This window comes from Pogoniulus pusillus, chromosome 15, assembly GCF_015220805.1.
Source record: "Pogoniulus pusillus isolate bPogPus1 chromosome 15, bPogPus1.pri, whole genome shotgun sequence".
Classification (NCBI taxonomy): domain Eukaryota; kingdom Metazoa; phylum Chordata; class Aves; order Piciformes; family Lybiidae; genus Pogoniulus; species Pogoniulus pusillus.
The window spans coordinates 19,608,786-19,633,149 of NC_087278.1; the positions used below are offsets into that span (position 1 = coordinate 19,608,786).

At 50.9% G+C, this 24,364-nt stretch overlaps 1 protein-coding gene across 1 annotated transcript in view; it reads right to left on the minus strand.

Annotated features, from left to right (window-relative positions):
- Positions 1-17,216: 17,216 nt before the first annotated feature.
- Positions 17,217-24,364, minus strand: part of PTPRO (protein tyrosine phosphatase receptor type O) — a 164,783-nt gene continuing 157,635 nt past the window's right edge. Inside the window, exons 25-27 of the mRNA XM_064155602.1 lie at positions 23,559-23,694; positions 20,901-21,021; positions 17,217-18,929 (exon numbers count right to left, since the gene is read on the minus strand). Of these exons, the coding sequence (XP_064011672.1) occupies positions 20,917-21,021; positions 23,559-23,694 (241 nt within the window). The 3' untranslated portion in view covers positions 17,217-18,929; positions 20,901-20,916. The remainder of the gene's footprint in view (positions 18,930-20,900; positions 21,022-23,558; positions 23,695-24,364) is intronic.

The window sequence follows — 24,364 nt, forward strand, 5'->3', positions numbered from 1 at the left end:
CTTCTTGTTCCCTCTAATGCCCCGAGCCAGATTTAATTCTGTATCCCTGCCCTGCATATCCTCTGCCCTGGAATTCAGAATTATTTACAGCTAAGGACAGCCATCTGGTCCATTGAGGGCCCTAGCTCAATGTTCTGATAGTCCATAGTGTTCCTGACTGAAGCTGACTGCACTGCACACCTCTCTTGCTAAAGCCAGAGGAGTCTCTGCCTTACTGGAGCAGGATGGCTCCGTTGCATGAGTGGTGTTACTGGAACTGCAGCTTTCAGTTCATAGAATCATAGAATGAACCAGGTTGGAAGAGACCTCCAAGATCATCCAGTCCAACCTATCCCCCAGCCCTATCCAGTCAACCAGACCATGGCACTGAGTGCCTCATCCAGGCTTCTCTTTAACACCTCCAGGGATGGTGACTTCACCACCTCCCTGGGCAGCCCATTCCAATGCCAATCACTCTCTCTGACAACAACATCCTAACAACATCCAGCTTAGACCTCCCCCTGTGTTTGCCACAGGAAGGGAGGCTTCAAGCCAGTGAGCAATTTCAGGCACTTAGAATCATAGACTCAACCAGGTTGGAAGAGAGCTCCAAGCTCAGCCAGTCCAACCTAGCACCCAGCCCTGGCCAATCAACCAGACCATGGCACTAAGTGCCCCATATGTCAGTGTGCAACCTCACAGTTGGGTAAGCAAGAACACTTCTAATCAACACTACTGCCCACTCAGCAATTCCAGTGCTACACAGGGCTTTGCTCAGGTGAACTGTGATCTACAAGTGAGTGAGGTTTTCATACACACTTTATAGAGCTCCAACAAAAGCTTGGGGAGGCTGAGAACTGCATGCAGGCTTCCAAATTGTTTGTGTGTGTGCAAAAAAGGGCAGTGGTGTATGGGGAAGCATATCCCAAATGGTATGCTGCTCAAAAATGTGCAGAGCTCCAGCTGACTCTCTATACTCATCAGTGCTTGTGAAAGGCTCCCTGGAAGTGCTTTGCTAATTTAATTAGGGGAACAAACCTGTGGTTGAAAACTTCCTAAGTAGGAAACCTGTAACTAGCACAATTTTTCTTTAGTTTTGTTGTGGGAGGTGAAGGCATTTTGGAGTTTTCAGAGGTTAAGGACTTGCACAGAAGCAAAACAGTTTGAACAGCACACAGCCTGGAGAAGAGGAGGCTCAGGGGTGACCTTATTGCTGTCTACAGCTACCTGAGGGGTGGTTGTGGCCAGGAGGAGGTTGCTCTCTTCTCTCAGGTGGCCAGCACCAGAACAAGAGGACACAGCCTCAAGCTACGCCAGGGGAGATTTAGGCTGGAGGTGAGGAGAAAGTTCTTCACTGAGAGAGTCATTGGACACTGGAATGGGCTGCCCGGGGAGGTGGTGGAGTCGCCGTCCCTGGAGCTGTTCAAGGCAGGATTGGACGTGGCACTTGGTGCCATGGTCTGGCCTTGAGCTCTGTGGTAAAGGGTTGGACTTGATGATTTGTGAGGTCTCTTCCAACCTTGGTGATACTGTGATACTGTGACACAGAAACTCACATGCACACAGACAGAGAGACATGCACAGAGACACAGAAACTCACATGCACACAGACACAGAGACATGCACACAGACACAGAAACTCACATGCACACAGACACAGAGACATGCACACAGACACAGAGACATGCACACAGACACAGAAACTCACATGCACACAGACACAGAGACATGCACACAGACACAGAGACATGCACACACAGACAGAGACTCACATGCACAGACACAGACATGCACACAGACACAGAGACATGCACACAGACACAGAAACTCACATGCACACAGACACAGAGACATGCACACAGACACAGAGACATGCACACAGACACAGAGACATGCACACAGACACAGAGACATGCACACACAGACAGAGACTCACATGCACAGACACAGACATGCACACACAGAGACATGCACACACAGACACAGAGACATGCACACAGACACAGAGACATGCACACACAGACACAGAGACATGCACACACAGACACAGAGACTCACATGCACACAGACACAGAGACATGCACACACAGACACAGAGACATGCACACAGACACAGAGACATGCACACAGACAGAGAGACATGCACACAGACACAGAGACTCACATGCACACAGACACAGAGACATGCGCATGATCTGTGAGGTCTCTTCCAACCTTGGTGATACTGTGATACATTTGGTCAAGCAAACTCATTTTCCTGGGCTGCATGCATAAGTGAAGCATGGTTCTGAGTGGTGCCCCATGCTTCTGGGCCAGTTTGGCTAGGATGTTTTTTCCTCACCTGGGAGGTTTGTGTAGTGGCTAAAATCTGAAGTTTCCGGTCCTAAGGGTCGTATCTGAGGGAGTATTTCTGTGTGCAGCCTTGCACTTTCACAGACAGGGACCAGCTTTATGGATGGGAAGTGCAATTGTGGGGGAATCTGGAAGCATGCTCTGGGTTCTGTACTTCAGTACTTCACAGACACGTTGAGCTGTTGGCTTTTAGGTTTGTGTGTTGTTTGGTTTTGCTGGGCGGGGGGGGGGTGGTAAATTGGTGCTGCTAACTGCCTGTTTAACTGCCCTTGGCTCTCCAGTATTCTGCTTCAGTTTCTCTGTAGTTACACAATTCATTAGGGGACACAGTCTCAAGTTGTGCCAGGGTAGGTATAGGCTGGATATTAGGAAGAAGTTCTTCACAGAGAGAGTGATTTCCCATTGGAATGGGCTGCCCAGGGAGGTGGTGGAGGCACCATCCATGGGGGTCTTCAAGAAAAGACTGGCTGAGGCACTTAGTGCCATGGTCTAGTTGACTGGCTAGGGCTGGGTGTTAGGTTGGACTGGATGATCTTGGAGGTCTCTTCCAACCTGGTTGATTCTATGATTCTATGATTAGCAGCTTGGGGCTATAACTACTTCATTGGCCAACCCCAAACCAGTACAGTAGCAGGCTCTGCTCCTACTTCTGGATAATGGGTGTAGGTTAAAAGAGAAGATGAAAGAAAAGAGGGAGACTTCCCAGGTGCTTCCTAGCTACCACTGCTGTGTGTCACAGCAGCAGCAAAGCCCATGTTTTCCACGTGCATGCCAGAACTGCCTGGCCCACTCTGGCTGTTCAGGCAGGATCACCTGCAGCAGTGTGATTCTGGCGTCTTTGCAGCAGCCTTGCACCCTGCCCCGTTCAGCCAAGCTCCCGTTGCAGCCAGCTCCCACTGCCATAGTTTGTGTGCACAGGAATGCTTTAGGAGTAACCTGCTCGCTCTGGGCTGCGACACAGAATGAACGGAGACAGCAGCAGCAGGGGGGAGGCAGCAGATGGGAACTGAAGGACAGTTGAGCGTTTGGGTTCGTTTCCCCTGCTGAATCTCTAGAGGGATGTGAACATATTTTCTGAGGGAACACATAATGAAAGCCTTTCTTGTGAGCCTTCTGCCCCCTGAAGACAGAGCACTCAGCCCTTCGGATCTGTCTGCAGCCTACTCAAAGAACATAGGATCAGAATCAGTCAGGGTTGGAAGGGACCACAAGGAGCAGCCAGTTCCAAATCCCCTGCCATGCCCAGGGACACCCTACCCTAGAGCAGGCTGCCCACAGCCTCAGCCAGCCTGGCCTCAAACACCTCCAGCCATGGGGCCTCAACCACCTCCCTGGGCAACCCATTCCAGCCTCTCACCACTCTCATGCTCAACAACTTCCTCTTCATCTCCAGCCTCACTCTCCCCACCTCCAGCTTTGCTCCATTCCCCCCACTCCTGGCACTCCCTCACAGCCTCAAAAGTCCCTCCCCAGCTTTTTTGGAGCCCCCTTCAGATCCTGGAAGGCCACAAGAAGGTCACCTGGGAGCCTCCTCTGCTCCAGCCTGCACAGCCCCAACTCTTTCAGTCTGTGCTCACAGCAGAGCTGCTGCAGCAGCCTCTGAGCATCCTCCTGGCCCTGCTCTGGACACTCTCCAGCATCTCCACAGCCCTCTTGTCCCAGGGGCTCCAGAACTGGCTGCAGTACTCCAGGTAGGGTTTCAGCAGAGCAGAGTAGAGAGGGAGAATCACCTCCCTGGCCCTGCTGGCCACACTTCTGCTGCTGCAGTCCACAGCAGACCCAATCTCAGAACCACTCCACCAGAGTCCTCCCAGCAGCAGAGCAGCTGCTGCTTCATTTGAGTTGCCTCATATCCAATGCAATGTGTTGCTTTTAGGTATTTTCACTTCTGGTTCAGACACCTTCAAAACTCATCTGAGCTGTAATCATGGAGAGAAAGGGATTTCATATTTAGGTTTGGTTTTCTACAAAGTCCACACAAAAAAATTAATGAAGATACTCTAAACCACCACTGCTGTGGTTGCTGTGGCTTTGAGAACTGGAAGCATTTGTCATGAGAGGTCAAATTCTCCTCTGCAGAGTTCCAGCAAGTATAAATTAGCCTTGGTTTAGCCACTCACATCATGCCACACAACTTTTTGATAGGTGAGAGTCTACCTGATGGCTGAGGCACAGCCTCCGAACACAATGGGTAAGTAATTCAGGCTGATGCTCTGAATAACTAAGCACAGGCAAACAGCTTCCCTCCCCTAATTGTCATGCTCTCATTTGCAAGCTGCTGAAGCATGCACACAGTCATCTTCCCTTTGACTCCGAGGCAATATGCCCAAAGCAAGCTCTCTTATCACCACTTAATTACTCCTATCTACACGTGAGCATTCACAATCTAATGTTCTAGCAGCAACCACAGTAAGAGCTCTGTGCCAAGAGGGAAACATCACCAGAACCAAATGCATCCCAATTTGCCACCATTTGTCATTGTTAGCTAAGGCTAAGCTCTGCTGGAATCACCAGGTAGGATAATTGAGCTGCTCCCTGGTGATGAGTTTGCTATCAATAAGGAGCTGCTTTAGCACAAGCTCCCTGTTGAGGAGAACTGTTTGCAGCCAACTATTGTTTGCTTTCTGCCCTCAGCTCTCTCTCTCGGGATGTGTTTATCAAGGCATTTGCTGCATCTGTAACCACAGTACCACTTTACCACCTGCTCCTTAACACACCTTTAGCCTGAGGTGATGCTTTCCATTCGGTGTCTCTGAGAACAACCTGCTTGTGGAAGGGCAATCACTCGTGTGCCCAGCACCAGCAATGGGCCTGCTACAAATCCTGAGCCAGCAGCATCATCAGTTTCAGGTCGGCCAGGGCTGACTCCCTTGGGCTGTGCTGCTGGAGGTGACAGGGCACCACAGGGCACCCCTGCAATGCTCCTTGCCACCTCTAGCAGGCTGGCAACTTGGATACCCACACTAGACAGCAGCCAGGAATGAAAGACACTTGTTGGGTAAAGGCAGAAGACCACTTGCAAGTTCAAGGAACGTGAAGCACAAGAGCCTGAGCACTGCAATTCTGTCCCCTCCCCGAGGCACATTTCCACTCAGCGCTGGAGCTTTGCCTGCAGAGTTAACAGGAGCTACAGCAAAGCTTCCATTTCCAAGTATCAGAAACCCCTTCAGCCTGCTTGATTATCTACCCAGAGACTACCTGTGGAGCTGATGCACACTGATGTGCACTGCACACACAGCCTAGCAGCATTTATTCTCCATCTTCACAGAGTTTTATTTCCAATTAAAACTTAAAGTCAACTTCCCTAAATTGTTCAAAATAGTTCTTTTCTGTCCTCTGTGACTGTTACAAACCTTTTCATGTCAGGCACACCGAACTCACTTCAAAAGAAAAGCTGTTTGTGATGAGCACTTCCCCAAGGAACGTTTGAAGAGACAACAAGTGATGGACATGCAATTCTCAGGGGCCAGGTAGCTTGGTTAAAGAACAACCCTCTGAAGAAAGCTACACCTCTGGAAAGGTGAATTCATGCACAGAGATGCGTACCAAAGCAAAAAGAGATAAAGTGGCAAAAGCCAGCAACAGAACAAGGGGACACAGTCACAAGTGGTGCTGGAAGAGGAATAGGCTTTATGTTAGGGGGTGCTGGTAGAGAGGAGCTAAAGATGAGGCAGCAGTGTGCCCAGGTGGGCAGGAGAACACTTCCAACTCCTGGCATCTGCAAGCCTGTGATTTTCAGAGAGTAAAACATGTTTTGAAAGCTCACCCACAGGTTTATGGCCATTCCACAGGTGGCAACTCTATTCTCTGAGCTGCTGAGATCTCAGGGCATGGGACTGTACTTTCCTTATAACGTACAACTGTGATAAGCTCCCACATTTGCTCCTGCAAGTGGTCCTGTGGATATCAGAGCATCTTTAGAGGCTGGACTACTGGATGATCTTGGTGGTCTTTTCCAGCCTGGTTGATTCTTAATTGCCTCTATTGAGACAAATAGCTGAAAACACTTAAACTGAAACCATTTTGGAGAGTCCTATTTCCTAGCACTTTAAACTCTCCCCTAGGTTGTCAGCAAAACACTTACCTGAGCCTCTTCTGACTGTGGTTTCTATGAACAGCTATTCCCAGCAGGTTTCACTGGGACTTGAGGAAACACTGAGTACAAAAATCACTCTAAGCTTGTGTATTTGCAAATCATTTTCTAGGTTCTGGTAGGCATGAATCCAGGAAACCCACTCATGCCTGTGCTTCGTGCTGGTGGAATGGGCTACAGGTACTCTGCAGATCTGAAAACCCCATGCAACCTAAAACAACTGCCCCAGTAGCTGGGTGATACCTCCTGTGTGCTTAGCTCCAGCAGAACAGTTGCTGTCTCAAGAGCAACACCACCCTTCTACAACTGTTGTGAAGAGGAACCACAGAGTAAGTGTCCCGTTTCAGTACTCTGGACTCTTAAGAAGTCAGCAGATGCTGACTTTCAAGGCCTGTCTGGATGTGTTCCTCTGTGATCTGTGTTAGAGAGGATTGTCCTGCCCTGGCAGGGGGGTTGGACTCGATGATCTCCTTGAGTCCCCTCCAACCCCTGACATCCTGTGAGCCTGTGTATTCTCCCTGGTAACCAAGTAGTGTCAAAACCAACCACCTCTAATCTTCAACCTCCAAGCAGGGATGGAAAAACCTCTGCCCACACAGTGAAAACTCCACGTTCTGCTTTCATGAGTCTAGCTGCTTTTCATGGGTCTGGTCTTGCTGTCTACAACTGCCTGAAGGGAGGTTGTAGCCAGGTGGGGTTGGGCTCTTCTGCCAGGCAAACAGCAACAGAAGAAGGGGACACAGTGTGAAGTTGTGGCAGGGGAGGTCTAGGCTGGATGTTAGGAGGAAGTTGTTGTCAGAGAGAGTGATTGGCATTGGAATGGGCTGCCCAGGGAGGTGGTGGAGTCACCATCCCCGGAGGTGTTCAAGACAAGCCTGGATGAGGCACTAAGTGCCATGGCCTGGTTGATTGGGCAGGACTGGGTGTTAGGTTGGACTGGATGAGCTTGGAGGTCTCTTCCAATCTGGCTGATTCTGTGATTCTATTCTATGCTGAGCAAATGGACAGAGTGGTCTCTGCAGGGCACCTTCCCCAGGCACTGGCAGAGGCTGTGTGGGTCAGCCAGAAGCGAGAGCCCTTTCTACTCAATCTCATGCCACAGTGGCTGTAGCATCAGGGCCTTAGGGGCTTATCCTTTACTAGGAGTGGACTGAGGATGAAGTTTGGGTTTCCATAGGCAGGTCTCTGCTACCACAGCAAGGCTTTCATTAGCCTGAGAAGAAAGAAGAGTATTCCCCTTTCCTTTGTCAGGCTTTTACTTCCTCCTGCCCACAACGGCAGAAGGAATTATTCTAGCCTGGGTCTTCTTTCATCACCAAATCACCAGGAGAGATGTCCACACTCTGTCAGATTAGAGAGCTGGGTGCTCGCAGCCCTACTCCTATTGTTCAGAAGGCAAATTTATCTGCAAGAAATGATTTTGTTCAAGATATCCACAACTTGTCATTGCCTAAGAAATACAATACTGTTTCCCTGGAATTCCACAGCCTTTCACCTACTAAGGAATACTGAACCATTTCATTAAGGTGCTCAGAGATCACTCAGGTGCTGGACACTGCCGAGATGAGCTTCCCTTAGGAACCAGCAGACAGACCCACAGCTCCCCTACTAGATCCCTCAAATGGCCCCAAGAAGAATTAGTTTCCTCATCTCTCTACCCATCTTTAGGGCCACATTTCCCATTTGGATGCCTGGAATCTGGTCTTCACATCAGACAACTGCCAGAGAAGCCAAGACCAACTGCCTTCAGCTACCAATGATCTGTGGAGATACTAAGCAGGAACATTTTCACCAGTTACATTTTTGGAACAGAACTGACACATATACAATGCACACACACACACATACTAAATCAAGCAACAAGAATCTTCACTTTCACATCCAAACCTAACAAATTCCTCTTCCCTTAAAAGAAGCACACTGAGTTTGACTTGGGCCTGCTACCCTAAATCAATCTTAACTGACAAGCTGGCACATTTTCAGAGAGAAAATGCATTTCAAAGTTTCACCCACAGTTTGATGGCCATTGTACAGGAGGTGTGAAGCCTGTTTTCTGACATTCTGACCTATCTCAGGGCAGACAGAATTTGTTTTTACCATGAGCAACTACAATAGCCTCACACCTTTGCTCCTGCAAGTGACCCTGTGGATATCAGAGATAAATTCCAATCACACCACGTATACAAATAGTCACATACATACATGTACATACACACACACACACTAGATCAAGCAACAAGAACCACAGAATCATAGAATCAACCAGGTTGGAAGAGATGTCCAAGCTTAGCCAGTCTAACCCAACACCCAGCCCTAGCCAATCAACCAGACCATGGCACTAAGTGCCTCATCCATAGAATCAACCAGGTTGGAAGAGACCTCCAAGCTCATCAAGTTCAACCTAGCACCCAGCCCTATCCAATCAACCAGACCATGGCACTAAGTGCCCCAGCCAGTCTCTTCTTGAACACCCCCAGGGACAGTGACTCCACCACTTCCTCGGGCAACCCATTCCAATGCCAATCACTTCACCTTCACATCCAAATCTAATAATTCATTCCCCTTCCCACAAAAAGCAGCACATTGTGGTCTTAGTAATATCTGTTGCTAGTTTAATCATTTGATTCAAGCCTGGATGCTTAATTAACAGGAGGGTTTGATCTGCTGCCTTTGCCATTAATGCAGTCCAATAAGGGAAGCTGAAAGAGAGATTAGTTTGCACTGCACACATACAGCTGGCTGCTCTTACAGCTAAACCAGGCAAGTGGAGCTTGTTTAGCACCCAGGTAATTAGCAGCAGTGAGGTATGGACAAGACTTGCTGGGCTTGTTAGTTGTTTGCATGCCTCCTAGCAAAAGCCTCCTTGTGGTGCAGTGTCAAGCTACTTAATCCTGCCCTTGCTGGCAGGCTGTGTCCTATGAGATCATGGAAGCAGTTCCCTGCGCATCAACTCCTCTTTCCAACTCTTTGGCTGTCAACAAAGCTGGTCATGGGTGTGAAATCAGGGAGGATATTTCCCTCTTCCTACATGCTGCAGTGGGGCTGACAGCAGGCTCTTAAATATCTGTTTCTGAACCTATAGAATCATAGACTCATAGAATCAGTCAGGGTTGGAAGGGACCACAAGGATCAGCTAGTTCCAGCTCCCCTGCCATGCCCAGGGACACCCTACCTGTCCCTTGATCACACCCATCTGGCTGCTCTTGCATTCAGAAGCACATTCCATCCTTTGCTCCAGGTAGAAAATAGCCTCAATCAAAATGTGAGGTTTGCATCTGGGCTCCATCCCAAGCAAATAGCTTGTTTTTTCTGCAAGTGGAACATTGCCAGGATGAAGCACACATCCTGGAGAGAAGAACATTTGGCAGGAGTGCTTAAGTGACTGCCAAGTGCTGAGTTGTCTATCACTTAAGAGTCAGTTCCCACTACTGCTACTCACAACTTCCACTGCTCTCTCAGAAAGCTCTGTTACTATGTCCTTACTATTGCCTTTTCAAAGAACAAGAAGCACTAAAAAAAAATCCCAGCAAGCAAACAAAATCCAGCACAACAAAACACCCACAAAACCCCAAAACGAGTAACACTGCCAAACCACTAAGTCTAGAAATGATTCATCAATATGGAATTCATTATATTCCCTCCTGCTTGTCAACGAGAGAGCAGGAGCAGCATCACAAAATGCTCTGGGTTGGAAGGGGTCCTCAAGTGTCATCTGGCTCAACTGCAGGGGGGCTACAGCTGGTCAGGTTACTTTGTTCCTAACGCAGAGATGCAGCTCCCCAGTCAGGACTTAAGCTAAAACTGAGCAGAGACCCAAAAGCAAAAGTCCTCAATTGCTGAGGATCGCAGCTCCCTCTCCCAGTGATAACCGATCCCTAAGGATCGCAGCTCCCTCTCCCAGTGATAACTGATCCCTAAGGATCGCAGCTCCCTCTCCCAGTGATAACCGATCCCTAAGGATCGCAGCTCCTTCTCCCAGTGATAACTGATCCCTAAGGATCGCAGCTCCCTCTCCCAGTGATAACCGATCGCTAAGGATCGCAGCTCCCTCTCCCAGTGATAACCGATCCCTAAGGATCGCAGCTCCCTCTCCCAGTGATAACCGATCGCTAAGGATCGCAGCTCCCTCTCCCAGTGATAACCGATCCCTAAGGATCGCAGCTCCCTCTCATAGTGATAACCGATCCCTAAGGATCGCAGCTCCCTCTCCCAGTGATAACTGATCCCTAAGGATCGCAGCTCCCTCTCCCAGTGATAACCGATCGCTAAGGATCGCAGCTCCCTCTCCCAGTGATAACCGATCGCTAAGGATTGCAGCTCCCTCTCCCAGTGATAACCGATCCCTAAGGATCGCAGCTCCCTCTCATAGTGATAACCGATCGCTAAGGATTGCAGCTCCCTCTCCCAGTGATAACCGATCCCTAAGGATCGCAGCTCCCTCTCATAGTGATAACCGATCGCTAAGGATTGCAGCTCCCTCTCCCAGTGATAACCGATCGCTAAGGATCGCAGCTCCCTCTCCCAGTGATAACCGATCCCTAAGGATTGCAGCTCCCTCTCCCAGTGATAACCGATCGCTAAGGATCGCAGCTCCCTCTCCCAGTGATAACCGATCCCTAAGGATTGCAGCTCCCTCTCCCAGGGATACCAGAAGGGCGAGCATGGATAAAGCAGGGAGCGCAGGAATCCCTGTGCTGGGCAGATCCTTCAGGAGCAGCGTTAGGGGAAGGACAGAGCCAGCCTGGCCTCCCTCCGCACCAGTGCCGCCGAGCGCGGCGCGTTTGTGCCAAGGCAGCTCCCAGGCGGCTGCCCAGAGGGGGCCCTCGCCCCGCGCTGCCCCCCGCAGCGGCGCCGGCAGCACGGAGGGAGCCGCAGCACAGACTCCGAGCCCGGGCCCGCTTGAACGGGCCACAAGATGTCACTGCTGCTCTCACGAAGCTTCCACGGGAGACTGTGGAACCGAGACGTCCATTGACACCAAAGTGACTCCAGTAACCGCCGAGGGAGGCAGCGAATACAACGCGCAGGCAAGGCAGAGTCGCTGAGGAACCTTCGCCAAAGCTCTTCTCTCGAATCAGCCTTGAAAAGGTCCTGCTGTGCTTTTGAGAGGAAGCAACCTCATGGAGTACAAAATTCTTTAAAGTAAGGCGCTTTAAGCGAGGAGAAATAATTCTTTTAAACTTCCAGAGCTCGCCAGCACAGGACCTGCGCATCGCTGACAAGCGAGCGGCGCTCAGCCGGTGCGCAGCGCCTCCGCGCCGCCTCGCCCAGCGCCCGCAGCCGGCTCCACCTGCCGCCCGCCCCCTGCCGCCACGCAGCTGCTCGCTTACTCCCCGCTGCCGCAGGACTCATGGTGTGAGATAAGGACAGCTTCAGAGGAGAAGCTCCGCATGAGAGCAAAGCAAACCGAGCAATTTACTCACTACTTCCACTTAGGAAGCAGGCATTCAGCCATCTCCAGGCCAGCAGAGCTCCACCGTGCCCAACAGTTACCTGGCAAGAGTAACAGCCCTCTCCTTCCTCCAACTCCAGTTTTTTATTGCAAAGCAAGGTATCATATCCTACAAGGTATCATATGGTATTGAACGCCCCTTTGTTCACACGAATCCAGCTGTTACAGCAGCGTTCTCTCCCAGCCTCTCATGCACCCCCAGCCTACTTGTTGGTAGGGCAACTTGAGAAGCAGGAAAAGTGATCACTGCTCAGTGGGACTGTAAAACATCCCTGCGTTTTCCACTGCTACCAGCACAAAGCCTCACACAAGTTAATATGGACAGAACTCCATCCCAGCCAGAACTAGTACAGGGAAGTACCTTTATGTGACTGCCATCAAAACGGTGTTCATACTCAGGGGTGAAGAATTAAGTTACTGACATTTTGTCAAGTCTTCTCAGCTCATCCATCCAGAAAACCAGTGGGAGAAAGTCACCCAGATGGATTCAAGTGCCACATCCAGCTGGCAGCTGTCACTAGCAGTGCCCCCCCAAGGATCAAAGCTTGGCCCAGTCCTTTTCAATATCTTTACTGATGATCTGGACCAGGAGACTGAGTCCAGCATCAGTAAGTTTGCAGATGACACCAATCTAGGAGCAGCTGTGGATCTGCTGGAGGGTAGGAGAGCCCTGCAGAGGGACCTTGACACGAGGGATGGGTGGGCAGAGGCCAATGGGATGAGATTGAACAAGGCCAAGGGCAGGGTTCTACACTTTGGCCACAACAACCCCAAGCAGCACTACAGGCTGGGGACAGAGTGGCTGAGAGCAGCCAGGCAGAGAGGGACCTGAGGGTGCTGGGAGAGAGGAGCTGAAGCTGAGGCAGCAGTGCCCAGGTGGGCAGCAGAGCCAATGGCATCCTGGGCTGGCTCAGGAGCAGTGTGGGCAGCAGGACAAGGGAGGTTCTTGTGCCCCTGTGCTCAGCACTGCTCAGGCCACACCTTGAGTGCTGTGTCCAGTTCTGGGCTCCCCAGGAGAGATGTTGAGGGACTGGAAGGTGTCCACAGGAGGGCTACAAAGCTGGTGAGGGGCCTGGAGCACAGCCCTGTGAGGAGAGGCTGAGGGAGCTGGGGGTGTGCAGCCTGCAGAAGAGGAGGCTCAAGGCAGACCTCACTGATGGCTACAACTCCCTGAAGGGAGGCTGTAGCCAGGTGGGGTTGGGCTCTTCTGCCAGGCAAGCAGCAACAGAGCAAGGGGACACAGTGTGAAGTTGTGCCAGGGGAGGTCTAGGCTGGATGTTAGGAGGAAGTTGTTGTCAGAGAGAGTGATTGGCATTGGAATGGGCTGCCCAGGGAGGTGGTGGAGTTGCTGTCCCTGGCGGTGTTGGAGCAAAGCCTGGCTGGGGCACTTAGTGCCATGGTCTGGTTGTTTGGCCAGGGCTGGGTTCTAGGTTGGACTGGCTGAGCAGTAGATGCCATTACAAAACTCCTGCAACACAAGCTGGAAGGTCTACAAGCCAACAGGGCTGTGCCACCCTAGCCTGTCACAATGCTGCCTTCCACACCTCTGAAAGCAGCAACTCTGAGCTCCTTTACTTCCATCTTCCTAAGTGTTCCGCATCTTACAGCCTCACAGAAATTCTTCTGTCATAAGCCTGATATGACCTTGAGCATTCACCAGGAAAAAAAGAGATACACGCTTATTTTTGCCCCCGGAGCTCGGAGGGGGTACAGACAGGATGGCTTCCACACGCGCTCCCAGCGCGGTTATGCTGAGTGGCCTCAGTCCCTGCCCCCGGAGACCGCAAACGCCTCGCAGCGAACGCCTGGCTGCGCTGCCGGGGAACGAGGGGCGCAGGCATGGAACTGCTCTCCAAGGACTTCCCTCTCTTAGTGGGGAGCCCCAAGGAAATCCCTACCGCGCACTCGGCTCAGCGGCTGCGGAGAAGCCTCTCCCGCCTCGGCTGTCCCTCTCCGCGCAGCCGGCCCGGGCCGGTCTCACGATGTCGCGGCCGCTGCCCCACCTTGCCGCGCTGCGCCGCCGCCGCCCGCCGCTCCGCGATTCCTCCGAGGCCCCGGAGCCCGGCCCCGGATACCAGCCATGGGCCGTACTGCCCCGGCTCCCGCTCGGCCGACAGCTCCTCGTTCTCCGCACCCGCGAACAGACGCGCACCTGCCGCGGCGGCCCGCGGCCTCGCCGTGCACGGGGGCAAACGCAGCCCGCCGCTGCCCGCCCGCAGCCCCGCGCCTGCCCCGTGCGCCCCGGCCGGCTGCAGCCGCCGCTTGGCGGCAGGGCCCAGCTCGGCAGCGGCTGCAGCGTCCTGTGCCGCCCGGCTCGGCATGCACAGCTTCGCCTCCCGCCTTCCCGCATCGCTCACCGCGTTTGCTGCCGTGTCCGGAGGCTTTGTGCTTCTCGAGTACTTATGGCCGTGGGAAGGAGAGGAGAACACCGCACCGAAACGTTTAGAACCGTGGGTGAACGGTGTGAGGGTGGACACCGAGTGCTGCTCACACCGAGTGCTGCCAGCAGCCCGTTAATTGCCACAATAGGAAACACCTGGACCAGCACGCACCTGCTAATACTTAATTCAACCTATAGACAAAGCTGCGGGGGGGAACACTAACCTGTCTCACTGCCTCTCCCATCGTTAAAGGTCAAGCCCAGAGCTCCAAAGGCTCGATGCGTGCTCTAATATAAAGTGTTCTCTTCCCCCACCTCTTTAAGAAGGGTCCATACCTAACCCGAACAGCATCCACTGCACTGCAAAGTCCCCTACTCTGGGTGCTGGATGGCTTAGTAAAGGAGTCTGACACTACTCTTACATAGGTGCTCCGTGACTTGTTAGGCACAGGAGCAGGGAACTGATCTTTAAAAAGTCAGAGCCACTGTTTTCTCGTGGAAAGCACATCTGAGTCCATGAAAGGCACTGAGGTGCTTCCCTGCTCCTCTGAGCCCCTCCTAGCTACCAAAATATAAAGGAGACATTTGCATTCTCCACAAGCTTATCCTGGCATTCAGCATACAGTTTGCTTGTGCTCAGTGGGAGGCTCTCAGCTCTGAGACTCCAGAACTTGTCCAAGCTGCCGTGTAGAGAGGTCTTGGAGGAAGCACCCCACGCTTTCCATCTTGGAGAGAGGAGGAATGGCTTTCCAAATGTTTATTTGAAGCTGAGATGCTCTGTAGCTGCAAAGGAGCACAGAAAGAGGCAGGCAAGTGTGGTCAGTGTGCTCAGAACTGCTTTTGGCAACGCTTGGGAGTGAGACAGAGAGCCCCTTCCATATCTGTGTGAAGGATCTGGGGTCTTGGCAGGCAGTTGGTTTGTTGGTTTCTGTGTTAGGTTTTCTTAGGTCTTGGATTAACTACTAATGGTTTATCAATGCAGTATGACTCAGGCTGTCCTTTGCCCTTTAACTTTGCTGAACTAGATTTTATCATAAAATCATAGATTTGACCAGGTTGGAAGAGACCTCCAAGCTCAGCCAGTCCAACCTAGCACCCAGCCCCAGCCAACCAACCAGACCATGGCACTAAGTGCCCCAGCCAGGCTTGGCTTCAACACCTCTGGGGATGGTGACTCCTCCACCTCCCTGGGCAGCCCATTCCAATGCCAATCACTCTCTCTGGGAAGAACTTCCTTTCAACATCCATCCTAGACCTCCCCTAGCACAACTTGAGACTGTGTCCTTGTTCTGTTGCTGGTTGCCTGGCAGAAGAGATTGACCAACCCCACCTGGCTCCAACCTCCTTCAGGTAGTTGTAGCCAGCAGTGAGGTCTGCCCTGAGCCTCCTCTGATTCTATGTATTTTATTTGAACAGCTGCTGGAAACCAACATCAGAATGCAGCACGAGTTCAAAACATGGCTTGTTTGGACTTGCTTCTAAGGAGCATGACAAGGTGAAAACAGGAGCACGATATGCTGATTCAGGCTGAAAGGCTCCCTGTGAGCCTTCTGAACCACAGTGCCTCCCTGAACCTTGCCTTCAGCTCCCAGAAAGTGCTTTCCACTGCCACAGTATCACAGTATCATCAGGGCTGGAAGAGACCTCACAGATCATCAAGTCCAACCCTTTACCACAGAGCTCAAGGCTAGACCATGGCACCAAGTGCCACATCCAATCCTGCCTTGAACAGCCTCAGGGACGGTGACTCCACCACCTCCCCGGGCAGCCCATTCCAGTGTCCAATGACTCTCTCAGTGAAGAACTTTCTCCTCACCTCCAGCCTAAATTTCCCCTGGTGCAGCCTGAGGCTGTGTCCTCTTGTTCTGGTGCTGGCCATCTGAGAGAAGAGAGCAACCTCCTCCTGGCCACAACCACCCCTCAGGTAGTTGTAGACAGCAATAAGGTCTGCCCTGAGCCTCCTCTTCTCCAGGCTAACCAATCCCAGCTCCCTCAGCCTCTCCTCGTAGGGCTGTGCTCAAGGCCTCTCCCCAGCCTCGTCGCCCTTCTCTGGACACGCTCAAGCATCTCAATGTCCCTCCTAAACTGCCATCCCAGCACACACCACTGTACAGTTCTACATACCGTGTGGGGTAGGAAAGGCGTTTTTCTGACTGGGGTGGGGGTAGGTGAAGGTATTTCTCTGCAGGAGTTCTCGTTGTAATTGATTCTGTGGTTAAGCGGCCATCAAAGTTAACACACGACACCTGTTACCTGTACATGGAATGATGGTTTCCACGTGCATGCCAGAACTGCCTGGCCCACTCTGGCTGTTCAGGCAGGATCACCTGCAGCAGTGTGATTCTGGCGTCTTTGCAGCAGCCTTGCACCCTGCCCCGTTCAGCCAAGCTCCCGTTGCAGCCAGCTCCCACTGCCATAGTTTGTGTGCACAGGAATGCTTTAGGAGTAACCTGCTCGCTCTGGGCTGCGACACAGAATGAACGGAGACAGCAGCAGCAGGGGGGAGGCAGCAGATGGGAACTGAAGGACGTTTGTGCGTTTGTTTTTTTTCTCCCCTGCTAGAAGTGTAGAGGGAGAGTGTTTTCTGAGTAAACACATCGTGAAAGGCTGACAGATACTGTTCTGTAAATCGCGAAGGCAGGGTCTGAATGGGCGAGTGCTCCTTCTGCCCAAATCAGGCCAGACAAACCTTGGCTGTTCCTGCTGAAACGGCAAGCCCTCCAGCTGAGGTACGCTGATGAGCTAAGCGTGCACCCCTGAAGCCGTTCTTGCGAGCATTCTGCTCCCTGAAGACAGGGCACTCACCCCTCTTGCATCCTCTTCGGAGAAGGAGCAGCTCCGCTTTGGACTGGGCTTAGTGGCAACTGACCTGGGAAGCAGCACCAGATGCACAGAAAGAGAGGGTGGAGAGCAGAGGCAATTCATATCGTGGCCATATAATAATCCGAGATAGAGTCCTGTTTCTTCAGTACCCTTCACAAGGACCTCTTTTATTTGGGGGATTACGTCAAGTCTCTGCCGCTTTGCATAACAGAGGTGGGAGAGCCTGCAGGAGGTTTTCCACTGTAAGCCATCTGATGCCGAAGCAGATAATAAAGGAATGTGCACCTATTTACCTGCCAGTGGAATAACTCCTTGGAAGAAAACAATGTTCAGATATCACCTGAAGGAGGTTATCAGGCTCCTGGAAGCAGTCGAGCTACTGAAATACAGGCAGGTAACCCCAGGCAGCAGCAGTTTGCGGGGTGGATGAACAGAAAAGCAGATGCGGGTGTGCTGTTCTGCTGACAGCGACTTCTTCACAGGGAAGCAATCCAGGCTGTTTACTTCTAGTTCCAGTTTGTTTTGTTTACATCGAGTACCATTGCTGCTAACTTCCAACGAGGTGACACAAAGCAACAGGTTACAAAAGTGCCATCAGCATCCGTTCTGACAGCATCCATGTCACAATACACAATGAAGTACCGGGATTATACAAAGAGCCAAAAAAGAGAAACAGAGAGCTAATTATTCTGACTAGAACTGAAACTGACAGTGAAAAAGACCACCCCCCAGCCCCCGACCCCCAGTCCCAAAGCCCCTGCAGGAATCCATACCAATGCTTTGGCAGCCCTGTAGCAATAAAGCAACAACCAGCCCTTCATGTGCCAAAACCTTGTTGTTTGTTACCTGGTGAATTCCTGGCCCAGAGCAATGGTGCCAGCCAATAAAGCACCTTTGAGTCTTGTTCCACCTCCCCAGCCTGAGTCAGCTTCACGTTTTCACACAGGGTTAATCTTATTACAAAGAACTAACAAATGAGAGGTATAGGCACCACAGACTGCTCGGGCAGTTAAATGCTATGATAATGGAGTCTAAGATGCCCCAGCTTGAAACTCAACTGCACTTTGATCAGCTTCATTAAAAACAAAAGCCTGGAGAAGTTGGCCAAAAGAGCAATCCTTAGTGTTTAGTAACACGGTAAAGACCCCACCCCACCCGCCAGTGTTGGCTGCTGCTTCAGCTTCAGGCTGCATGGTTTGGATTTCTGCTTGTCAGTCCGTTCCTTGGGTCCTGTGCTCTCCCCAGACCCCAGGTACATCAGTGCTGTAGGAAACCCTCAAATCCGTGTGCCCAGCAACATCCCCCTCCCACCTCCCCTTTTCACAACCTCCGGATTTCTTCATGTATGTTCATGCCTTGCTATTCACTACTGAGGTATTATTAGATGCTAACAATGCCTGCTCTCCTATGGACATTAGCACAGACCAAGTGACACATGAAGAAAGCTCTTCAGTCAACCATTAAAAAAATATTGCACTTAACTTCAACCTTAAGCCCAACCTGCACAGAAAAAAAAAAAGAAAGACTGAAATGAACCAAAAGTGCCAAACAAAAGCCCATGGCTCTGGGAGCAATCTATTTTCTGCCCATGTAGTGTCTTTGCCTTCATGTCATTCAGTTTGAATTTGGTCCAGTGTTTTAAAAAAGATGTCCAGAAGTGAAACAGTTCAAAAGACACCGCAGGCTCGTTAAGGCTTTTTCTCCCCCGGTGCTTCGGGAAGTTTCCAGCTTCCTTCCTTTCATTGCTGCAAAGCAGTGGTCTCTCGTGGCAGAACAACTGCCTGTTCAAACCACCAGGAGGAAAAAAGAAATCAGAAGCAAGGGAAGGTGGGTGTGCTTCGTGGCCTCACCTGGAACCAGAGAGAATGCTTTAGAAATAAGGAAGGGGAATCCATGCAGTCCCTGGGGGTTGTGAGAGGGAAATTGGTACATGGCTGATGGGACTGAGGCACAGCGGGCCAGTATAGGTGTTCAGGAAGAGCCTGGATGAGGCACTTAGTGACAGGGTCTAGTTGACTGGATAGGTTGGACTGGATGAGCTTGGAGGTCTCTTCCAACCTGCTTGATTCTGTGATTCTATGAATAGAGTTGCCAGGTTGCCAGAGATAAGAGCAGGGTCTGCGAGCTCTCAAGTGATGAATCTAAGGGAAACAGAGCCTGCAAGTCTCATCCCTGTAATCAAAGGCCAGGATGTGGTGTTGGCTGAACAGCAGGGGAGCCAGCACTGACCTTGAAAGGCTCTGCAGAGGACAAGCAGCTGCAGAGGGAGCTGAAGATGCTGAAGGCTCCCCTCTCTAGGGGGTGGCATGACCACTGAAGCCAACAATGCGCATGGGCAGTAGGGAAAGTCGTTATGGAAGAGATCAGGAAACAAGAGAGGAGCTTGGCTCTGCTTGGTGCAGCCTTCTGGGATGTCTTGGCATCTGAACACATCTAAACCAAGAGCAGAGGTGGCAGAGCTGTGAGCAGCATCAGGCTCACCAGCCTACAGCTGCTGCTCCAGAGGGGGGATGCCTGCCTCTTGAGATGGCAGCTGATCAGCTCTGCTACCTACACATCTCAGGAGGTTGCTGGCCAGTGGGACAGGGTGAGTATAGCCTGCCCTTCGGCCAGTAAAGCTACTTGGGGTCGTTTGTCCTGTCATATCCAGCACTGGAGTTTCTCCCTTTATGGCTGTGAGCCATAGGTGGTGTGGTTTCCAGGATACCTTTCTCCTGATGGTTTTAGTGTTTAAGCTATAACAAAGTGTTGAAACTGTACTCAGAGGGGGGTACCCATGTGTGAGAGCCTTCCCTGCTCCCCAGAGAACTCACTGGAACAGAAATTCATTTCTACCAGCCCTGAATACAGGCTGGGCCTGGCTCACCAGTAGGAGCTTGCTGGGTTCTGGGACTTGGATTGGACAGCAAATGATGTGAACAGAGGGAAAAGTGAGGCAAGTTGGGGTTCCCATTCCAGACACACAGGTTAGTAATGGTGCCTGTGTGATCCCACAGGTACACAGCAAGGAGGGCTGGTAGTGGTGTCTGCAGCTCAGCTCTCTCCCAGCTCCTTGGGAAGCCTGCAGCTTCCTGCTTCACCCAAAAGCAAAGGTTCAAGTTATGGCTGGGTTACTGCTGCCTCCTAATGAGCTAAAGCTCATTAGCTTAAACAGCAGTGAGGTACATCCTCTTGGCTTGTCCTCACTGCCAGACCCCTTGGTAGGTCAGAGCCATGTGTTGTACTCTGCAGTCAGGGACTGAGGTGGAATTTCTGCATGCAGCAGGTCAGACATTGGGAGACAGTGGAAAGACCAGAAGGTCACTTCACTTATGCTGATGGTAGTGCCAAGAGACCCTGCCTCTTCCCTGGTTCTAGATTTATGAAGGAGACTCCCCAGTGCTCCTGTCAGAGCCTCCAGAAGGCTCTGTTGCTACAACAGCAGTGCTGACAGAGCACCCTCAAACCTCTGCTGGCCTTGGCAACCTGACAGTTGGTAGGTGACTTGAGGATGATTGAAGAAATTAAAGTCCTCCTCTCTTTTAAGCTTTGTAAGTGGTGGCAAGTGGCAGGGAATGATTGCATGGATATCTGCATTCTCTTTTTCTTTGAATGATGAGTGAGCCAACAAACTCTTACAGTCCCCTGGAAAACACAGCAGATTATTTACTGCAAGAGGCCAGAGGGATTTTCTTTGTGCTCGTCACACAGGGCCATGAGGCCTGGAAAGCTCCAAGCTGACAGCAAAGCTCCTGGAGCAAACATGCATGATGCTGGCTGCTGCTGAGCAGCTGGCAGACAAGGATGTGGGCACGGTGCAGGGCTGGGCTTGCCAGACTTACCACCTGTGAGACTGAACTAGGACTTGCTGACGTTCTCATATATGACATCGCTGATGCAGAACTGCTGCTTCTTCTTTTGCCACATCAGCTGCACACACTGGTGAATAAAAATGTATTGCTCCTGGAAGAAAAGGCCAAATGAGTGAGTGAAAGCATGTGAAAACCCAGATAGTTCACAGTCACAGCCTGCACAGCTTCTCCATTTCTTCCCCTTCTCAACCCTTCACGTCAGGGGGCTCACCTCAGTGAGTACACCTCAGTGCACAATGAGGTGCCTGCTCCCAAAATAACCCTGCAGCTGTCACAGATAGAAGCTGAGGAATCACAAAATCTACCTGAGCTATCTTGGCATCATAGTCACTTCCTAATAACCTGAATGATTGATGGGGGAGCAGAACAGGTTGCACCCGAGGTAAAGTGGATCTATACATCATATTGTCTGTAAATGGCTTAACTTCCAGAAATTCCAGTGTCTGGATGCATTATGTGCAGCAAATTGCATCCATGCTGCATAAGCACCTGAAACAAGCATAAGCACCAGTTCAAGAGGGACAGGGATCTGCTGGAGAGGGTCCAGCAGAGAGCTACAAGGATGATTAGGGGACTGGAGGGCATGCGTGATAAGGGGAGGCTGAGGGACCTGGGGCTGCTTAGTTTGGAGAAGAGAAGACTGAGAGGGGATTTAATCAATGTTTATATACATCTGAGGGCTGAGGGTGAGGAGGGGGTGACAGGCTCTGCTCACTGCTCCCTGGGATAGGACAAGGAGCAATGGGTATAAGGTGCAGCATAAGAGGTTGCACCTCAAAACAAAGGAGAACTTCTTTACTGTAAGGGTCCCAGAGCACTGGCACAGGCTTCCCAGATAAGTTGTGGAGTCTGCTTCTCTGGAGCCTTTCAAAGCCTGTCTGGATGTGTTCCTCTGTGATCTGTGTTAGATAGGATTGTCCTGCCCTGGCAGAGGGGGTTGGACTCTATGATCTCCTTGGTCCCTTCCAACCCCTGACATCCTGTGAGCCTGTGAAATATTTTAATGCATTTCGTGTTCCTTATTGATTGTTTTGTTTCTTTAAAAAGCTAAAACCTGATTTTGTTCCCAGAGCAGGTAATTCTTTGAGGAGCTACCAATCTCTGTCCAAATAACACTGCAAGTCAGTCAGGTCCTTCACACACAGTCAACATTATACTTGTGGACAAGATGACTGTGATCATCTTTGGATTTGGCCCTGGTTCTGAGCTGGCTTTTGTAAGCATTGAAACTCTGTCATTCAATTTGGAATAACCTCAGCTGATGACTGTTAGATTTCAAAGAGAGAGAAAGCAAACTCTGATGAATGCTTACAGTGAGCTTGATGTGCACTAGGCACAGTCAGCATATGGGTCTGAAGTGAAAACTTGAGCCCAAAAGCTGAGTCTGGACTTCAGGCCCTGACCCCCAGCACCTGCTGATGCCAGGAGATACCAAGCTGAGTTTGAAGCAGGTTTCAGACCAAAGAAATGCCTGGATTTCCTCACACCAAATAACTCAGAGTGACTGGTTTCAATGCTGGGTATTCTCCAGTCTAAATCCCTTTGTGGCTCTCTGCCATTTGTTCTTACAAAACTGCTCAGCAAGACACTGCCAAGTTCCTTTTGCACACAGAAAAACCCAAAGCCATCAACTCTGGAGTGGCAATGCAGTTGCAACTGAAACAAACTGTCAGGGTTTGTTTCTCTGGTGTTTACTTCTGAATCTGCCTTTGGATTAATATGTTGAATTGTGATGCAAAGTGGTAGCTGGACAGGAATGATCCAGAAGGGACTGAGAATAAGGACCTTTAGATGCCAGTTGTCACCACTGCAGGCTTTTCTCCTCCAATCCTCTCTTCTCCCTGCTAAGTCTTCTTTGCTTAGCTCTAAGTCCTGCAGTCCTTGAGAACAAGATGCTGCCGGTCCTGGCCTGCAAACAGTAATGGTGACACTTGCAGCATAGAGAGGCTGCCAGCTTGTGCTGTGTCTCCAACCAGTGAGGAGCACACCAGGTGTGAAATCTTTCTGTCACTGGTACAGAACCTGGGAAAGTTTCAGCTGCATCAAAGCTTCTGTTTTGCAATAAGAGCTTGGTTTTTTCCCCCTGTTATGTATTCTGACATCTGCTTGCTGTTTGCATTAGCCTTGTGCAGCTGAGCTTTTGCACTTGCCCAGGCCTGGGTGGATGCCAACACTGACCTAATTTCCTGAGCCATTATCCCTTCAGCAAGCCCAGGTCTCTTCAACGTGGTTTGAACACCTCTTGTGTTAATCTTTTCCAATGCATTTCTTGCATGTTAAGCCCACAGGAGGTGAGAATAACTCATCCCCTCTGGAGGACAGGAGCGAGACTGTGGATGTATTATCAGAGTCACCTATGCAGCAGATCAGTAATGTGACAACAAACTTGTGTCACCTCATAGCTACCTTGCCAGGTGTGGAGGACCAACAGCAGTCACTGGACATGGACATAGAATCACAGAATCAACCAGGTTGAAAGAGACTTCCAAGATCATCCAGTCCAACCTAGCACCCAGCCCTATCCAGTCAATCAGACCATGGCACTAAGTGCCTCATCCAGTCTTTTCTGCAGAGAGGCATGAGATAGATCCAGTGACACGCAGAGAACAGCAGAGTGAAGCCTCTTACCTCTGTCTGCACCATGGACATCCTGTAGGACCTCATGTCAGACACCAGGCCCAATACATCCACGAACTCATGGTCACGAATGTGCTGCAGGAGCCGGTCCAGGGCTATGAAGGTTCCTGTTCGTCCCACTCCAGCACTAAAACACACAGAGGCAAGAAGCTCACTGCACAGCTTTGCTGGTGTGGGCACACAGGACAGAAAGCAGTGGCACTGCAGTAAGCAGCTGTGCTGAGGGCAGGCAGGCTGGGTAACGTGGGGGACTCAGTGCCATGCAAGCCTTCACCCCTTTCACACACGCTGCTGCTGCTTTGCATTGCAGCAGATCACTGAGTGCCCTATCAGGAAACTAGCAGTGATACTGATAGAAAAGATTGTTTCCTGGGAAGGAGCTTTCAAAACTGTGTGAAGTGGTGGCAAAAGGGAGTCAGTGCTGACCATGACATCAGCACCAGTAATGCTACTCCTGGAGAGTGCTGAGAGATTGTGCAGCGATGTAACAGCTGTGCCTCTGGGGTGGCTGAGATTCACCTCACAGCTTTGACTTCCATGATGAGTATGTCACCATGGTGTTCAGATACTCATCCACTGCAAACCATCTAGTCACATAGTTCTCAGATATGTGTTGTGAGTAGCTCTCACAGGAGAAGCCACAAAGGGTTTTGCAGTAAGGAATCAATCTGATATGGTATCATCACTAAGGTGGCAGCTGCCCCCACAGAGGCCAAGTGATCAGCATCTGAATAAAAAGCCAGATGAAGCACAGCAGATAGATCTGTCAGTATATAAACCAATCTGTGACACTTGTA